The sequence below is a fragment of the Oryzias latipes genome, chromosome 2, assembly GCF_053564925.1.
Source record: "Oryzias latipes strain Hd-rR chromosome 2, Olatipes_Hd-rR_3.1".
NCBI classification, from domain to species: domain Eukaryota; kingdom Metazoa; phylum Chordata; class Actinopteri; order Beloniformes; family Adrianichthyidae; genus Oryzias; species Oryzias latipes.
Window position 1 is genome coordinate 38482292 of NC_136238.1, and position 16677 is coordinate 38498968.

Below are 16677 nucleotides of genomic sequence, written 5' to 3' on the forward strand. Positions count from 1 at the left end.
TTCTGGGTCAGTTCAGACTTTATCATTGCTGTTTATCAGGATTGTGTTCAGCTTGAGACTCAATAAAAACAAACTAAACACCAAACTAGAGTTCCATGTGAGGGAAATTCTAGCTGTGATTTGATTTCTGTCTTTGGGGAGTTTTCCTACCATAAAGCTGAGTGTCTGCATCCTCCATCATCCTGGACTGGAGATGGTCTTCTGTTGAAGGCTGTCCTGAAGCATTTTCCATCATCACCATCTGCTCTGATCAATTTATCAACTTCTCTGGAGAAACGGTTTAGTTCTGCATGATGTTCCAACTGCAAAAACACAGTTTTACAAGAACTAATCAAATGAACAACAAAAGAGTCTATTTTCCTAACATTTACATAGAAAAGAAAAACATAAAGATTTGGAGCAGCGACTATACAAAAGAATTAACAGAAACTTTTGATTTTTCTATCTAAACAGGTTCTTTTGGTTTATATTTTTGCTCTGGTTTGATTGAGAAATGAATCTAATTAAACCACAAAGGTCAAGGTCCAGGACCAGTGGTCTGGTTTTCTCCATGTTTTCCAACAAACGTTTGATTGAAGCTCCTTCTTGACTAAACACACCTGATCCAGCTGATCGACAGCAGGTGATGCAGGAGTTCTAAAACCCAGCAGCAGAATGCCAGAAGTCCAACCACTACAAACATAAATGACTTCACGTTGCGTCATTCTTGCTGTGACCCGGATTTGAACCGAGGTTCCTGCAGCCACAACGCAGAGTACAGACCTCCATTGGATCACAGTCCTGAACCTGGACTGCACAAAGATCTGGTCTCTGTTGGTCTCTGTGACCCTGATATGGGAACACAGTAGAACTTCAGGAACAGCAGAACTGCTACGTTTGTTCTCTTCATCCACAAAAAGAAGAAACAGATCTTGACGGCAGGAACCACTGTGGACGTCACTCACGATGCTTTTGACCAATCAGATCAGAGATGTTTTCTCTGTTTACTTAGCATTAGCCTAACAGTGACATGTGAGCAGAAACTGGAGGTTTCTTTCATCGTCTCCTTCTGACCACACAGAGAAAACCATAAAGACCGATGAACATGAAAGATTCAAACAATATATTAAGCTTCAACAAGGACACTCTACCAAAGCAGCTGGATTCCAGTGAGTCTGAAAGGACAACAGAGAACCACAGAAGAATGGAGGATCTTCTTGAAGTCAACAGAAGTTGGAACACCTTCTTTGAGGATCTTTTCATTGAACTGAAAAATTTTCTTGTAAAGATCATTATTTTATTCCAACCACGAAGGGACTTGAACCCTCAATCTTCTGATCCGGACTCAGACGCCTTGTCCATGAGGTCACATGGTCTGGAAGAAGCCCCAGTTCCAGCTGACAGAAGTCTGGTTCTGATCCATCAGATCTCACTAGCAATAGAACCAAACCTTCACGTGTTGCAGCAACAGTTTCCATGTTTGGGAGGATCTTCTGAAGAACAGCTCAGTTCCAGATCACATCATGATGTTTGATGTTTTCTTCATTCCAGGAAATCATCTGTGTCTCCTTTGATCTGTGCTGAGTCAGCACTTTGACTTCTTTTCAACTTTAGATCCATCATTTACAATCAAGGATTTATTGATAAATATTATTTATTGACAGAAAATAAAGAGTAAATGTATTTCTCATCCAGCAGTGATTGTGGTGTTTGCAAGTCTTTTATTTTGAAATTCCTCAAGGATGATCATCATGGTGGGATTTCTAGATCTGCATGAACTCATCCTGAATCCAAAAGACACTGGAGCATCAAAGAATCCAACCCATCTCTGCCAACATGAGGCTCTTACTTTGAAAAGTCTCAGACTTCCTGCAGGGAAACAAGCTTTCTGCTGCTGCACTGACAGATGTGCACGAGCTTGAAAGAGCTTCCTGACTGAGGAGCTGCAGACTTTCTCCTGCAGAGCAGCAGCTGACTTCAGCATCGTCATGGGAACACAGTCTGCTGCTGCTTCTGGAAACGTCTTCAAGGCTGTGGTGGGACTTGTTGGTCTGGAGGACAGATTCTCTGAGCAAATGCTGCTTCAGCTTCAAGCTTCAGCTCTTTCTACCTACCAAGGGAGCTGCAGTGCATTATTCTGAGCACTGTTTACATTCCCCCCTCAGCTAACCAGGCAGCTGCACTCCAGGAGCTGCACGACATGATCAACAGGCATGAGAACAACCACCCTGATGCTGCATTTGTGATCCTAGGAGATTTCAACCACTGTGATCTCCGGAAAAGTCTTCCAAAATTCCACCAATTTATTGATTTCCCCACTAGGGGAAAAAACATTCTGGATAAATGTTACAGCAACATCAAAAATGCATATGCTGCCACCCCCGAGCCTCACCTCGGAAAGAGCGATCACTTAGCCATCCTGCTGAAGCCCACATACACAAGGAGGCTTAAAGCAGATCCAGTCACAACCAGGACTGTAATGACTTGGACTGACAAAGCTGTGGAACAACTGAAAGGCTGCTTGGAGGCCACAGACATGAGCATCTTCAAAGCAGCTTCATCAAACATTGATGAATACACGGACACAGTCAGCAGCTACATAGACTGGTGCACCTCCATCTGCATTCCAACTCGGACCATCCGCATCTTCCCTAACCAAAAGCCCTGGTTCAACACAGATGTGCGAACAAAAATATACAAACGGCGTGCAGCCTTCAAATCTGGAGACAGCACAGCATACAAACACGCCCGCTATGACCTCCAGAAGTCCATCAAAGCTGCCAAAAGGAACTACAGTCAGAAAATTGAGAGCTGCCACAGGGAAACCAACACAAGAGGCCTGTGGCAGGGGATCAAATCCATCACCAACTACAAGACAAACACCAGCAGATCAGAGTTCCAGAGTAACATCCTACCAGACAGCCTTAACAGCTTCTACGCAAGGTTCGACCAGAACAACAAAGAGGTCCCCCAAAAGACCTCATGGGCCCCAGAAGAGGCAGCGCTGCAGGTGACTCACACACAGGTCCTCAGGGCCCTGAAGCAGGTGAACCCACACAAGGCGACGGGACCGGACCACGTTTCACCAAGGGTTCTGAAAGCCTGTGCGGAGCAGCTAGCAGAGGTGTATACAGACATCTTCAACCTCTCGCTATCGCAGGAAACAGTGCCCCGTATCTTCAAGTCCTCTGTGATCGTGCCGGTCCCGAAGAAAACACACGTCGCAGCGATGAACGACCTTAGACCCGTGGCTCTCACCCCTGCAGCAATGAAATGTCTGGAAAAGCTGGTTCTGTCCCACATCAACTCCCTGGTCGACGAATCAGTAGACCCCCACCAGTTCGCCTACCTCCCCAACAGATCAGCAGAAGATGCGGTGGCACTGGCACTTCACTCCACCCTGCAACATCTGGACACCAAGAACACATACGCCCGGATTCTGTTCCTGGACTACAGCTCTGCCTTCAACACCATCAGGCCCCTGAAGCTGACTGATAAACTCGCAGATCTGGGAATACCAACACCCACCAGAAACTGGATTCTTGACTTTCTCACTGACCGACCACAGGTGGTGAGGATGGGAAAGAAGGTTTTTGCTGAGCTGACAGTCAGCACCGGTACACCACAGGGGTGCTGCCTCAGTCCAAAGCTCTTCTCACTTTACACCCACGACTGCACCTCACCCGACTCCAACAACATCATCATTAAGTATGCAGACGACACAACCGTCCTCGGCCTCATCAGAGGAGGGGACGAGTCTGCATACAGAGACCTCGTGCACAGGATCACCATCTACGGAGAGGACAACGACCTTGTTCTCAACGTAGAGAAAACAAGAGAAATAATCGTGGACTACAGAAGGAAAGCACCGCCACATCAACCGCTCATCATCAACGGGACTGTGGTGGAGCGGACCGACTGCCACCGGTTCCTTGGTCTGCAGATCACAAACAGCCTCAGCTGGGAAAAAAACACTGTTGCCATAGTGAAGAAAGCCCAGCAGAGGCTGTACTTCATCAGGCTGCTGAAGAAGGCTGGTCTCAAGCGCCGGACCCTCACCCAAGCCTACAGGGGGCTTGTGGAAAGCATCCTCACAAGCGGACTAACAGCCTGGTTCGGTAACACCACCTTAAAAGAGAAGAAGATGCTGCAGAGGGTCATTAATACAGCTGGAAAAATTATAGGCTGCAACCTACCATCCATGGACACCATCTACAAACAGCGCTGCAGGAGGAGAGTGACCAAGATCATCAGAGACAGACACCACCCTGCTCATGGACTGATTCAATGTGTGGACTCAGGCCACAACCTCAGACGCCGCAGGCCTGAAAGCATCCACGCACACACCACACGCTTCCACGACAGCTTCTTCCCAACAGCAATCAGAATGCTGGCAAAGGACACCAGAGAGGGAAGACTGGACTAAATTACTAAGTGCAATAAACAATATGTGCAATAATTCTATGTGCAATAATGCTTCTGTACAGATTGGGTCTCTGCAATATTCATTATCATATTTTACTGATATTTATATTTTTTTATACACCATGTAAATTTGTTGTCTAATTTTGACTTTTAACTTTATTCTATTTATTTTTATTTTCTTTATTATTTCTTCTTCAAATTACTCTTTTGTCCTTTTTTTTAACCTACCCTGACATGAGAGTTGCCAAAGACAAATTCCGATGTACCGCATGTGCAAACGGCAATAAAAACTTGAATTTGAATTTTGAATTTTCTTCTGGCAGAGCTTAGAAGAAATGGAAACCTCCTTTGTTCTGACTGTTTGCTCCAAATCCCAGATTCAGGAATTCCTCCAAGAAGTTCAGCTCAAAGATCATCATCAGAGAAAAGCCTGAAGTTCTGATGGAAAATGACAACAGAACATGATCAATATTATTGATCAACATGGAATCCAGAAGAAACTCTGAGGTGAAGACATGAAGACACAAGCTTCAGAGACATGAGGAGAAGTCAGAGTGGATTCATTCTGGACTTTCTTCTCACATCTTCTCTTCAGAACATCTTTGTCTTTGATCCTTCAAATCTTCTGAAATCTGATCATCCATGGATTGTTTTTGTGGGATCAGATCCAGAGTTGCTGAAAGTTCTGCTGCCCTCTGCTGGTCAAAGTGTCCAAACAGCAGAGAGGAGATTCTCTGGGATTCATTGGAGTCCAGATTCTCCTGGATCCTTCCCTTCCTGCAAACAGAAGCTACCAGACTCCAGCTGCTCTGCTCAGAAACTCGGTTCTCTAGTGTGGAGCAGCACATTCATTCTAACAGCCACAGATCTGTTTACAAACTGGGTTGTGTCAAAATCTCCCCATAGACATTACAGAAAATAATGTCAGACACAACTTAGGAGGGAAAATACCGTTATAGTACAAAAGAAAACTTGAGATGAAAATATGTAGATCCCGAGCAGATCTGGACTCTATGTAGTTTGTCCAAGTGGGGCTACTGTAGTGTGACGTCATCCTCTGTCAAAACGACCCCGAACGGTTATTGCAGGCCGAATTGTTATGGTACCTACACCGCCATTGACATACTATGAGCGACAGAAAACACTCCAAACCAGCTGGTGGCGCTAAAGCACCATGACGCTGTTAGCCAAACAAAGAAGAAGAACAGCACGAGGCGCTAGCAGCGTTAGCTTGTTAGCAGGCTAGCAGCGTTAGCTCATATTAAGTAGACGGTGGTGTTTTGTTGGGAGGTTTGTGAGGTTTTTGGACAGAAAGGGCGATACGTGGTTCGTGTGGGAACTCTCAGCATTTTCCAAAGTGTCGTAAATGAGTGAAGAAGTGTTGAACGGAAAGACAACGTGGATTGCTGTGATTGTGAGACTAGCAGATGATCGATCAGAGCTGCAGTGAAGAGGACGGCGGTGTTTGTGGGAGTTGGAGCTGAAGATCGGAGCAGGAACCATGTCTTCAGAACCTCAGGAAGGTTCTGTCAGAGAACAACTTTCTGCTGCTGAAGGAACCATCGTCCAGAACGAGGAGGAGCTCTGTCGTCAGCGCAGACTGCTGGATAGCAGCTGGAACCCGCAGCTTCAGCTCAACATAGTCGGTATGTGACTAAACATTTTAAATCCATTGGATTGCCCTTATCTTTATGTCACTGAAAGGGCTTGTTGTAGGTTGCCCTTCGCAGATTCGGATGGTTCAGGATGTCCAAAATGAAATGTGCAGTAGGGAAACGAAAAGAAACAAAAAGGGAGAGGTGGAAAACACGACCTGTCAGGCTTTGTGGCTGTCGGCTCTCCGTCCTCCCCGCAAAAAGTTTTTTTTTTAAATCACCCAGAAGGGCCAAATGTAAACATACTAAATACGTCATTAAAGTGGTGTGTTTTCTGTCTAGTCTGCATTGCAGGTGTCATTCCAGAATTGACGTTTAAACTACCCTGATTTTAACCCTGAATTCTCACCGAAGTCATATTAAAGATGAGAGTTCTGAGAGTCAGAACTTTCTCATTACTGTAAAGGAAGGTATCATTGCAAAGTTTGTCAAATGAACCACAAGAACTGAAGTTGATATCAAATCAATTTTTGTTTTTTGTTATTATCAAATAATAATTAATTTGGAATATAATCAGCATGACATATGTTTATAGAATGATTGAGCTTAAAAAACACAATTTAAAGCAGACATCTCATTTACATTAAAGATATTTTAAGTTAACCAGAAGCCACATAAGTCGCCTGCAGGCCTGCTCTAAAAAGGGCACAACTCACCAGCGAGCTGTGTCTAAAGTTTACTTTTATTATGTAGCTATTCTTTCTAAATTGCACTTGCATTTATATAGATAAAAAAATCACAATGTCTTAAAAAATATGTTCACTATAGTGTTTCACCACTTATTCTCGTTTCTATATTCGTGGTTTCACATAAACTGATTGAGGTGCGAATTTCTGAGGAAGGGGAGCAGAGATGAACATCCTGTTGTCTTCCAGCAGCTGTTTTAGCGGTTCCTGAATCGCTATAACTTAAGTTTGTGTCCCTGCACTTAGAAATGGCATCAGCAGACGCAGCCGTAAAATATCCTAATATGCTGAAGAAGAAAAACCCGGAGAATAATTATCATCCGGGATTTAATAATGAATGAAACCGGCCTCTACTTGAAGGAGCAACACTTAAAACACGCTGCTGCTGCTGGACTCAGGCGCCAAGCTCGACACTTAAATCACGCTGCAGCATCTCTGGTTCTTAACTGATGAAGGAGGAAACGTGGACTTATGGCAGGGGTGTCAAACTCATTTTGGTTCGTGGGCCACATTCAGCCCGTCTGATCTCAAGTGGGCCGGACCAGTAACATAAAAGCAAAATAACAGCTTTGTTTTAGTTTTTTTACTCAGTTGGAAAAAATGCCTCAACCAACATGGTACCTAATCACTTGGGGCTAATGGATCTCAAATAAAATTAATTTCACTCAAAAAAAGTTGGTCTATTAAATTTTTTACAGATTGAATATTTGACATCTGATAGAAGCAATCCCGATAATAAACTCAAAAAGGGCAACAGAAAAAAAAAAAAAACACCTGCCTGAAATGGAAATTTCCAAAACATTAAAAATTAAATTAAAAAATTAAACCTGCTAACATTTGTGAACATAAGAATTTAACCTCCTTTTTCTCCTTAAACTTCACCCGTCCATCAATATCAGGATTCAAATTCTGTGCAGAAACACATTTACTGTCATTCAAGTGTGCAAAACTCAATGAAATGTCCTAGAGTCTTTTCCTGGTTTCTGCCTGAATTTTGTGGCAACACCTGCCTTCTTCCTGACCTTTGATGTAGCGCCATCAGTGACCAGACTGACATCACATGACAAGTTCACTTCAACATCGTCTGGCGCAGTAACTAGAGCGCTCACTATGTCATCAGCTGTTGTTGTGTCCATCAACTCCAGAAACTCCACTGTGACAGTCTCTCTAACATCTCTAATAAATATGCACGGCTGTATATATCTGTGATGTTGGTGTTTTCATAAATAGCAACCGAAAATGCAATAAATGACTGGATTCCTTCATTTGGCATCCAAGTCTCCTCAGAGATGTTGGATCTGTAATCGAACTCCTTGACAGACTCTTGTTGGCAAAGGTTGACTGCTTTTTGGGACACAAGTTCACCTCTGAAAGGGGTTTGGATGTTTGCACCGTGTTTACAATAAGGTAGCTGTCACTGCTCCATCACTGATGTAAATGCTGCAGTGAATGCAAACGGTTGTTTTTCACTCCAGCTAATTGTTGGTAATTCTTCTCTTTTCTTAATTGCAAATGGTGAAACATTTCTTTATGGCGAGTCTCATAGTGGTGCTGAATGTTGTATTCTTTGAACACTGCGACCTGTTGATGAAATACCAAGCATGCAGGTTTTGCATTCAGCTTTGTTAAAAAAAAACTCTGTCCATTTTTCCTGGAAAGCTCTGCACTCCACTTTTTTAAATGGACCAACATTTTGGTCTTTACGGTGTCGCTACGTATCATCTTTATAGCAAGATAACAGGTAAGGCTCATAGGGAACCAAAGTGCATCTTCCCCAGACGCAGAGCTGTTAGGTTTTGCTTTTGGCACTTGCAGAGATGCTGTTTCACCTGTTTTGCTTTTCCTTTGCTCCCCCTAGGTGCCGAATTGTGCATTTCGGTTATTTCTTCAAAAAATCCTAACTCGCCACATGGATGGACTAGAAACTTGCTTTATTTTTTAAACATCCATATGACTTTTACTCTTCGTGTGTGGGCCGGGCTAAACCACCTGGCGGGCCGGATGTTTGACACCCCTGACTTATGGTTTAAGGCACACAGAGACAGAGACACTCCTACTATGGTTCAGTCAGTTGCTCTGAATAAATAAATAAAACTCTTTATGTTGATCAATAAAATGTTCTTCATATTTTAATGAATATTTCTCAAAGCATCAGAAAATGTCTCAGAAAGTTTTTGATGAGGAATGATCAATAAAGGGACATTCTGCAACCGCGTGAACGTTAAAACATCGCTAAAGCTGACCCAGACTTCCATAAATGTCTGCATTACCACTGCATCATTCATCAGCAGTGTTCTGTGCTAAAGTGATGGGCTTTGAGCATGTGATGACTCCCACTGTGGAACCATCAACAACATTTTCTCTGGATTTACAGAGACTTTCCCTCTGAGCAGTCGCTGCTGAAAGACATTGTTTCTGCATCTGAGACGACACACACACACACACACTGCCGAACACAAAATCTCCTGACGAATATGATTGAAATTAATATTAAAGCGCAGTATGCTTTATTAGTAGTATGCTGCATGTGCCCACATTGAAACGTGTTGTAGTTTGAGGATGTATGTGTGCTGAAACCGCTCGTTTGTGTAAGAAGGAGGGGAGAGCGTGAGAGGAAGTGAGCACGCACAATGTTGGGAATGCGCGTTCAAGTTTGTTACACAGAGTGAAAGAGAACTGTAATAAAAGAAAGTTTCCCCCAGAAGATGATGAATGATTCTTTATTAACCCACTCTGGAGGCTCTGAGGGTCTGAATGGGGAAGTGAACAACCAAAGGAAGATCCCAAGATCTTTGGGAGAGAGGAAAGAAAGGAAAAAAAGTTATTACAGGAAAGGTTCAACACATGATATATTTATAAAGAAAGACGGTGCACAGAGCAGGGCTCCAGACTAACTTTTTTCACTAGGAGCACTGTGGCCCCCAACTGAAAATTTTAGGGGCACAACCAGAAAATTTAGGGGCGCATACCGTAAATCAGCATTCTAACCAGATCTACTAATTCTCACTGTATTACTAATAAATACTTTAATAATAGATGCCGAAATTACAATGTGCTGTTTCTAATTCAGTTTATTCTGCACTTTTGAAGATGAAACAACGAGGTAAACTGACGGCACCATCGCTGTCATGACAGTACAAATAAGTAAACAAAATACCATAAATTTAGAATAAAATAAGTTTTTAGTAACAAGTGATTACCGTAGTAACCTTTCGGTCATTTCACAGTTACAAACAATACTTAAATGTATGTAAATATTACATACATTTGGAAATTCATGTTGGCGACATCAAACAGGTGCAGCCAAGATGCACAATAATTTGGGATCACCCAGATGGACACAACACAGATGCACAGATCACCTGGTGTGAGACATATTTTTGTTTTTGCTCTAACATCACCTGTCAATCAAAACAAAAATATCACTAGAAAGGGGCGGGAGCAAGACCCCAACCTGAGCGAACGCAGGCATCACTCAATGACACGCGAGTGTGCGCTCGCGTGTGCTCGCGCGTGCTCCAGTCTCATGAGTATTCGCGCGAGTGTGTGTGTGTCTGTCTGCGTTTGTGTGCGCTCGCGTCTCATTGATGATTTCATTGCTCATTTCATAGATCATTGATGTGCCCCTTCCACGTTTAATGTATAAAAAATACGGAGGGTGGGGGAGGCAAATTTACTGGTAGCACATGTGCGACTGGATGTAAAATGCAAAATGCTACCAAATGGTCGCAGTCTGGAGCCCTGCAGAGTTTTCAAAGTTTTAATAATATATCTGAGCTTTTCTTTCCAAACAGTGTCTGTGACACTGCAGCAACATGGTTGTAACAGGGCTGGTCTTTCGTTGTTGTTGTCAGTGTCACTCAGAGTTAAATTCACTCCTGAACTTGCGCTGTCCTCTCCGCAGCCTGGCTTTTCCAAACCCGTTGGTGATAGTGGATTTTTTTCACACTGCTTTTAATGATTGCTTTTAACTTGAAAGCTGCGTCATATTGTAGTGGCAGTCACATAAACGTTGGGTCTAATGCAGCAAGGGATTGTGGGATGCGGCCAAAATAGGGCTGAGCATGGGTGTTTTCTTTTTGTTGCACCATGAGTGAGGGGCCTGAGAGCAGAAGTGACGTCCATGATGTTTGGCTGCTTGTGTGTGAGCGCGCTGCATGTGCAGGAGGAAGGAGCGCTCACAAGTGTGTTGGGGGTGCGTGTTGATTCCTCTGCAGCGGACCGCTCTGGAGCTGCACGCGAGCCTTCACCTGTGCTCTGTGGTACAGACATCTTCTCAGAATATTATATATTGCCTGGTAATAAACAACACTGTAGACACTTTGTCACCTTTCCGGTAGCCATGAAGCCTGACACCCATGAAGAACACGGGGCAGGAGGCTCCACCTTTGTTTATACAAACACGTAACTTTGGGCTGCACAAAATTGTTCTAAAACAAAACATGTAGGGATATTCATCGAAAGCTAACAGTGCTCGTTCATGTTTGGTGTTACGGAGTGAAGGAGAACAGTAATAACACCCCCCCACACACACACACACACAAAATCCTCCTGTGGTCGGCCGTGTTGTGCACTCAAGAACGCACACAGCTTGTAATGGAAATGAACACAATGGAAATGAATAATTAGAACTACGGTTGTGCCGAACTAGGGTTGTGCCGAGACCATCGTCCATTGTGATGGGTGATTGACCTCACGATGGAGAGACACCATCGTGATGCCACACCCCCGCCACGCTGCGAGTCGACACCATAAGCCGCGATTACATGTGCAAAATATCTTGATCGGATCAATGGTCGGATTAGAATTCAACCGTGTACATGGGCCCAGAAAAATGTTTTCAGAATATAAAAAACGTTCACATGGGTCACACTTTCGGTCGGAATAAGTCATTGGCACATGCGCAGTAGTGTTTGAAATACAGGAAGAGGGAATTAGTTTTGGCCCAGCGGCTATATTATACGTAGATATGTAGCAGCTCTGTAATATACAAGATGATCTTCTAAACGTGCTTTTATTAATGTTAGGGTTATTATGAAGCGCCTGTTCGCTCATCATTTTAATTTTAATCCGTGTGGTCAGTGCTTTTTCTGTTAAAGAATGGAGCCGGAAAGAAGCCAGGTTTAGCAGAAGGCTAACACGGGCTAACAACATTAGCTTTGGAGGAACATAAAATCTATGCGGGAAATTCTGCAATCTTCATCTTGGCTGTACGTAAATATGTGGGACTAACATCAGCCTTTATTTTATCTAGACATGACTGGAAACACAAATCCATGTGATTGAACGGTTTCTAAGGACTGAGCAACATTTCTGCTTTGAAGCTTACACCGCCTCAAAGCCGCTGTGTGAGCTGACGGTCCAAGCTCTGCTCGGACACACACTTTTAGACCCGGTTCTCCTAGCTCTTTTACCTAGAGCTGTGAGACGGATCACAGTCCTAAATCTCCCACACAATAGCGTACACGTAAAAAAGCATCCCCCCTTCCCCTCAAACACATAGTTGTAAGTCCACGCTCCACCGGTCCATTTGACTAATCAGTGCGGGAGCGGACTACTTCTTTTCTATTTTGTTTGTTTGTTGTTTTTTTTGTTAAAGTCACTTCCCTCAGTTTATACTGGATCATCGCGGATGAGTCATTAGTTGGGAAATAAAATATACAAAGTAAAATAATGAATAATAATTATAATAACGAAAAATTTACCCCCCCCCCCCCCCCCCCCCCAGACGATATCATCCATCCCGATGGTCTACTGCAATCATTGTCAACTGCCAATTTAAGGGACATGCCAGAAATGACATTATGCATTCAGTTTCTCTTTTGGCCTCTTCCTCTCTGAGACTGTTCGGAGTCGTGCGGTGAATGGGACACGGACAGAGTGATGAATCATCTGCTTTTCTGCTTGCATTTTCCATGATGAGGGTCTGTTACCTTAAACTTGCGTCTTCCTCAACACATATATCGTATTTTCCCTGTCTCTAGCCTACTTTTTCTGCTTGAGCGCCCCTTAGCAACTGTTAGAGAAAATGCATAAATTATCCGCATCATTGATTAAGCCGCAGGGTTGAAAGTGTGTAACATGGATTAAATAACTTCTTGGAACATCAGCAACATAAATCTACAATTTCTAAAAGGTTTAAATACAAAGACAATGACCAAGAACTACCAGAACCAGTTATCTCTCTGATTAATTTTTCAATGAATAAAACTCTCTCCAAAATATATAAACTCTTATGCAATTTAGATAATAATATTTCAATCCTGATAACAAAATGGGATGCAGATTTGAGCATCAGCACAGTTTAAAGCTTCTGGTCAGAAATTTTTCTTAACACCTTTAAACTGACAAAAAGTCCAAACTTGCAGCTAATCCATTTCAAAACTCTTTACAGAATTGACTACACTGGACATGGGATGTTCGAGATGGGTCTCAGTAACTCAGACATTTGTCAGCACTGTGATAGTAATGTACCCGACTGTTACATGCATGCACTGTGGTTCTGCACACCTGTCCAGGCTCACTGGCAACAGACGTGCTGATCTATCAGTCTGGCTTAATGTTTCATTCACAGCTTCACCGTCACTTTGCGTGCTTGGTGACATGAGTGCCATCGATACAGAGTGAGAATTAGCATCTATCCTTTTCAAAACACTTTGTATTAAAAAAAAATACTTAACTGGAAAAATAAAAAAAAATATTAATTTGAGCCAATACAGAAATCTGCTGTTGGATCATATAAGCTTGGAAAAAATGTCAGCCCAAAGTTCAAGTAACTTGGAAAGAATTCAGTCTCTCTTTTGTCTTCCATAGATAACCTCATAACTTAGGGGTTGGGGTGCCGGGGCATCGCTGCTCCTTGTCTGCCCGCTGTGGTTGGGGGTGGGGGATCGGGGCCTTCCCGTGCCCGGCGGGGGCGGTAGGGACTCCGTCGGTCGGGGGGTCGGGTCTGGTACCTGGGTGGGCCGGGCGGGTGGCGCCATGTGATTTTCCGGCTTAGTGGGTGGGGGGACGTAGTCAGGTGGATTGGGTGGGGGTCCAGCCTAGCTTTGGTCTTTTTGCCTGTGCTAAGGGGGGCTGGCGGGGATCCGCCTGTGCCAGGTCGGCTCCCTAGGGGGGCTCCCCTAGTGGGTTTGCCTAGGGGAGGGGGAGGGTCCACTATAAGTACGGGTTTAACTTATGCATGCAACAATACTTTAAACACAGTGTAGGTAGGTATTTAATAGTAGATACAGAGGCACCAAGCTAGATCAGAAGACCTCTGGTTCGACTCTAGAAAAGGAGAAAGAGACTGAAAATGATGGTACCATATACTTGGAAAACAAAGAAAAGAAACAAATACATCCACACACAGAATGGCCATACAATAGCTTTTTACAAGAAAAGATGATTCACATTTGTAAATGACCTTTTTTGAGTTAAAGAAAATTCAGTTGCTCAAGGCTTAACGCAACAGTTCATTCACAAGAATTTATAGTTTGTTATAACGGCCAAGGTGTCCAGCAGAGGGTAATCCAAAGTGTAGGAGGGGAATTGTATGAGTGCTATCCAGTTAAATGACATTAATGACCTGTTTGTACCATTTAGGAATTACTTTTCTGCAATTTCATTTCCTTAATAGAAAATACTATTCAGAATACAGGGGGGTTCCAGCATAGTGTTGTGCTGCTGTGCTATAGAAAACAGAAGAAACTTATTAAATAAAATTATTGTACATATTCTGACTGAGACTATTGACATTTTGTATTGGTCCTTATAACACACGAGGTCATTAAAACATATGAACGGGCCTCTTCTTGTGTTTCTGCAGTCCTCCCCCAGCATTGGATGACTGAAGAGGACCTCTGCAACCAGCAAAGGAACTTCAGTGTGAAACAGGAAGAACAAGAACTTTCACATTATAAGGAGGAGCAGGAGGAACAAGAACCTCCACAAATTGAAGAAGAACAAGGGGTACCAGAACCATCACAGATTAAGGAGGAGCCAGATGCGCTCTTCATCAGTCAGGATGAAGATCAACTTTATCTGAAGCAGGAGACTGATACCTTGATGGAGATTCCTACTTATGAGGAAGATGAGAACAGTGAAGCAGATCTAAACAATCAGCAGAGCTTAAATGTAACTGATAGTCAGGATGAGGAAGGAAACCAACATGAAGAATCAACATCAACTACAGATGAAGAGACAGAATCAACATCAACTACAGATGAAGAGACAGACCCACAGAACAGAGATCAGAGGAAGAGAACAGACAGAAGTCATGTCCAAAGTGTGGACAGCTCTCACATGTTAGAAGGTCAGTGTGACTCTAATGTTAGAAAAAATCCCAAGAAGACAAATCTGGGTAAGAAATACAATAAATCTCCAAAACAAGAGAGACTTTCCTCTATCATGTCTGTTATAAACTCAAGAATAATTAGTACCCTGTCTGACTACGTGGCAACTGGGTCTGAAGAAAGACGTTATATCTGTAAAGAATGTGGTAAAAGCTTTTGTAACAAATCTCTGTTCAGAATTCACACAAGAATCCATGTACAAGATAATCAATTTTCTTGTAAAGAATGTGATAAAAGCTTTAGTCACACATCTAGTCTCAAAACACACATGAGAACTCACACAGGAGAAAAGCCTTTTTCTTGTAAAGAATGTAAGAACAGTTTTAGTCGTATATCTACTCTCAAAGCCCACATGAGAACTCATACAGGAGAAAAGCCTTTTTCTTGTAAAGAATGTAATAAAAGCTTTAGTCGTATATTTCATCTCAAAGCACACATGAGAATTCACACGGGAGAAAAGCCTTTTTCTTGTAAAGAATGTGATACACGTTTTAGTGAAATATCTAGTCTCAAAAGACACATGAGAACTCACACAGAAGAGAAGCCTTTTTCTTGTAAAGAATGTAAAAAAAGTTTTAATCAAATATCTAATCTCAAAACACACATGAGAACTCACACAGGAGAAAAGCCTTTTTCTTGTAAAGAATGTGACAAAAGTTTTAATCAAATATCTACTCTCAAAACACACATGAGAACTCATACAGGAGAAAGGCCTTTTTCTTGTAAAGAATGTGATAAAAGATTTAGTCGTGTATCTAATCTTAAAGCACACATGAGAACTCACACAGGAGAAAAGCCTTTTTCTTGTAAAGAATGTAAAAAATGTTTTAGTCAACTATCTAGTGTCAACGCACACATGAGAACTCACACTGGAGAAAAGCCTTTTTCTTGTAAAGAATGTAAAAAAAGTTTTAATCATGTATCTAATCTCAAAACACACATGAGAACTTGTAAGACTTTTTCTTGACAATGTAAGGATTTAGTGCAAACTCTAAATTCTAAACTTTTCTGATAAGATGTCGACCTCTCAACCCTTGTATCACAGCATAGGACTTTATTTTACAGGGGAAAAAGTTCTGTATCTCAGAAAAAATAAATTTTTTTAAATAAGTTTTTAATGCTTAAAACTTCTGAGGGGAAACCCCAATGTTCTAATGAACTCCATAGCAACCTGAGCTTTCATTTCATGTTCACAGAGCCACAGGCTGATGGCCTCCATACCATATTGATTATTCATTAGAGGGAGGCACAAGTGAGTATTGAATGTATATATGATTTTTTTCTAAAAAAAAAAAAAAGCGTTGGTTGTTTTGATATATGAATCACTACAGGACGTTCTTTGTCCCAACAGCAGTTAGATTATAGAATGACAGTTTAGGACTGCTGAAACTGCTGCTGTATTTACTTATTTATTTATGACGTGTACTTTTACTTCCCCTTTTTATTACTACTGTGTTTTAATTTTTACTGACTATTTGTTTTTCTAACTGCTATATTTCTTGTTTGGCTGCTGTAACAACTGAATTTCCCCCCGGGGATCAATAAAGTCTTGTCTTGTCTTATCCTGACTTTCTAGAACAGCTTTTTTAGGTTTTC

General features: G+C 42.3%; 3 protein-coding genes across 10 annotated transcripts in view; 2 read left to right on the top strand and 1 right to left on the bottom strand.

Moving 5' to 3' along the window:
• The window catches only part of LOC110014093 (NACHT, LRR and PYD domains-containing protein 12-like), a 471367-nt gene that overhangs the window by 122160 nt on the left and 332530 nt on the right, over positions 1 to 16677 (bottom strand). The gene's annotated exons all lie outside the window — the stretch shown is intronic.
• The window catches only part of LOC105355210 (NACHT, LRR and PYD domains-containing protein 12), a 212952-nt gene that overhangs the window by 67137 nt on the left and 129138 nt on the right, over positions 1 to 16677 (top strand). The gene's annotated exons all lie outside the window — the stretch shown is intronic.
• LOC110016092 (uncharacterized) lies at positions 4914 to 16649 on the top strand. Its single transcript, XM_020707803.3, has 2 exons — positions 4914 to 6050; positions 14556 to 16649. The coding sequence occupies exons 1-2, from the start codon at positions 5906 to 5908 to the stop codon at positions 16046 to 16048; spliced, it is 1638 nt and encodes a 545-aa protein (XP_020563462.2). The 5' UTR covers positions 4914 to 5905; the 3' UTR covers positions 16049 to 16649.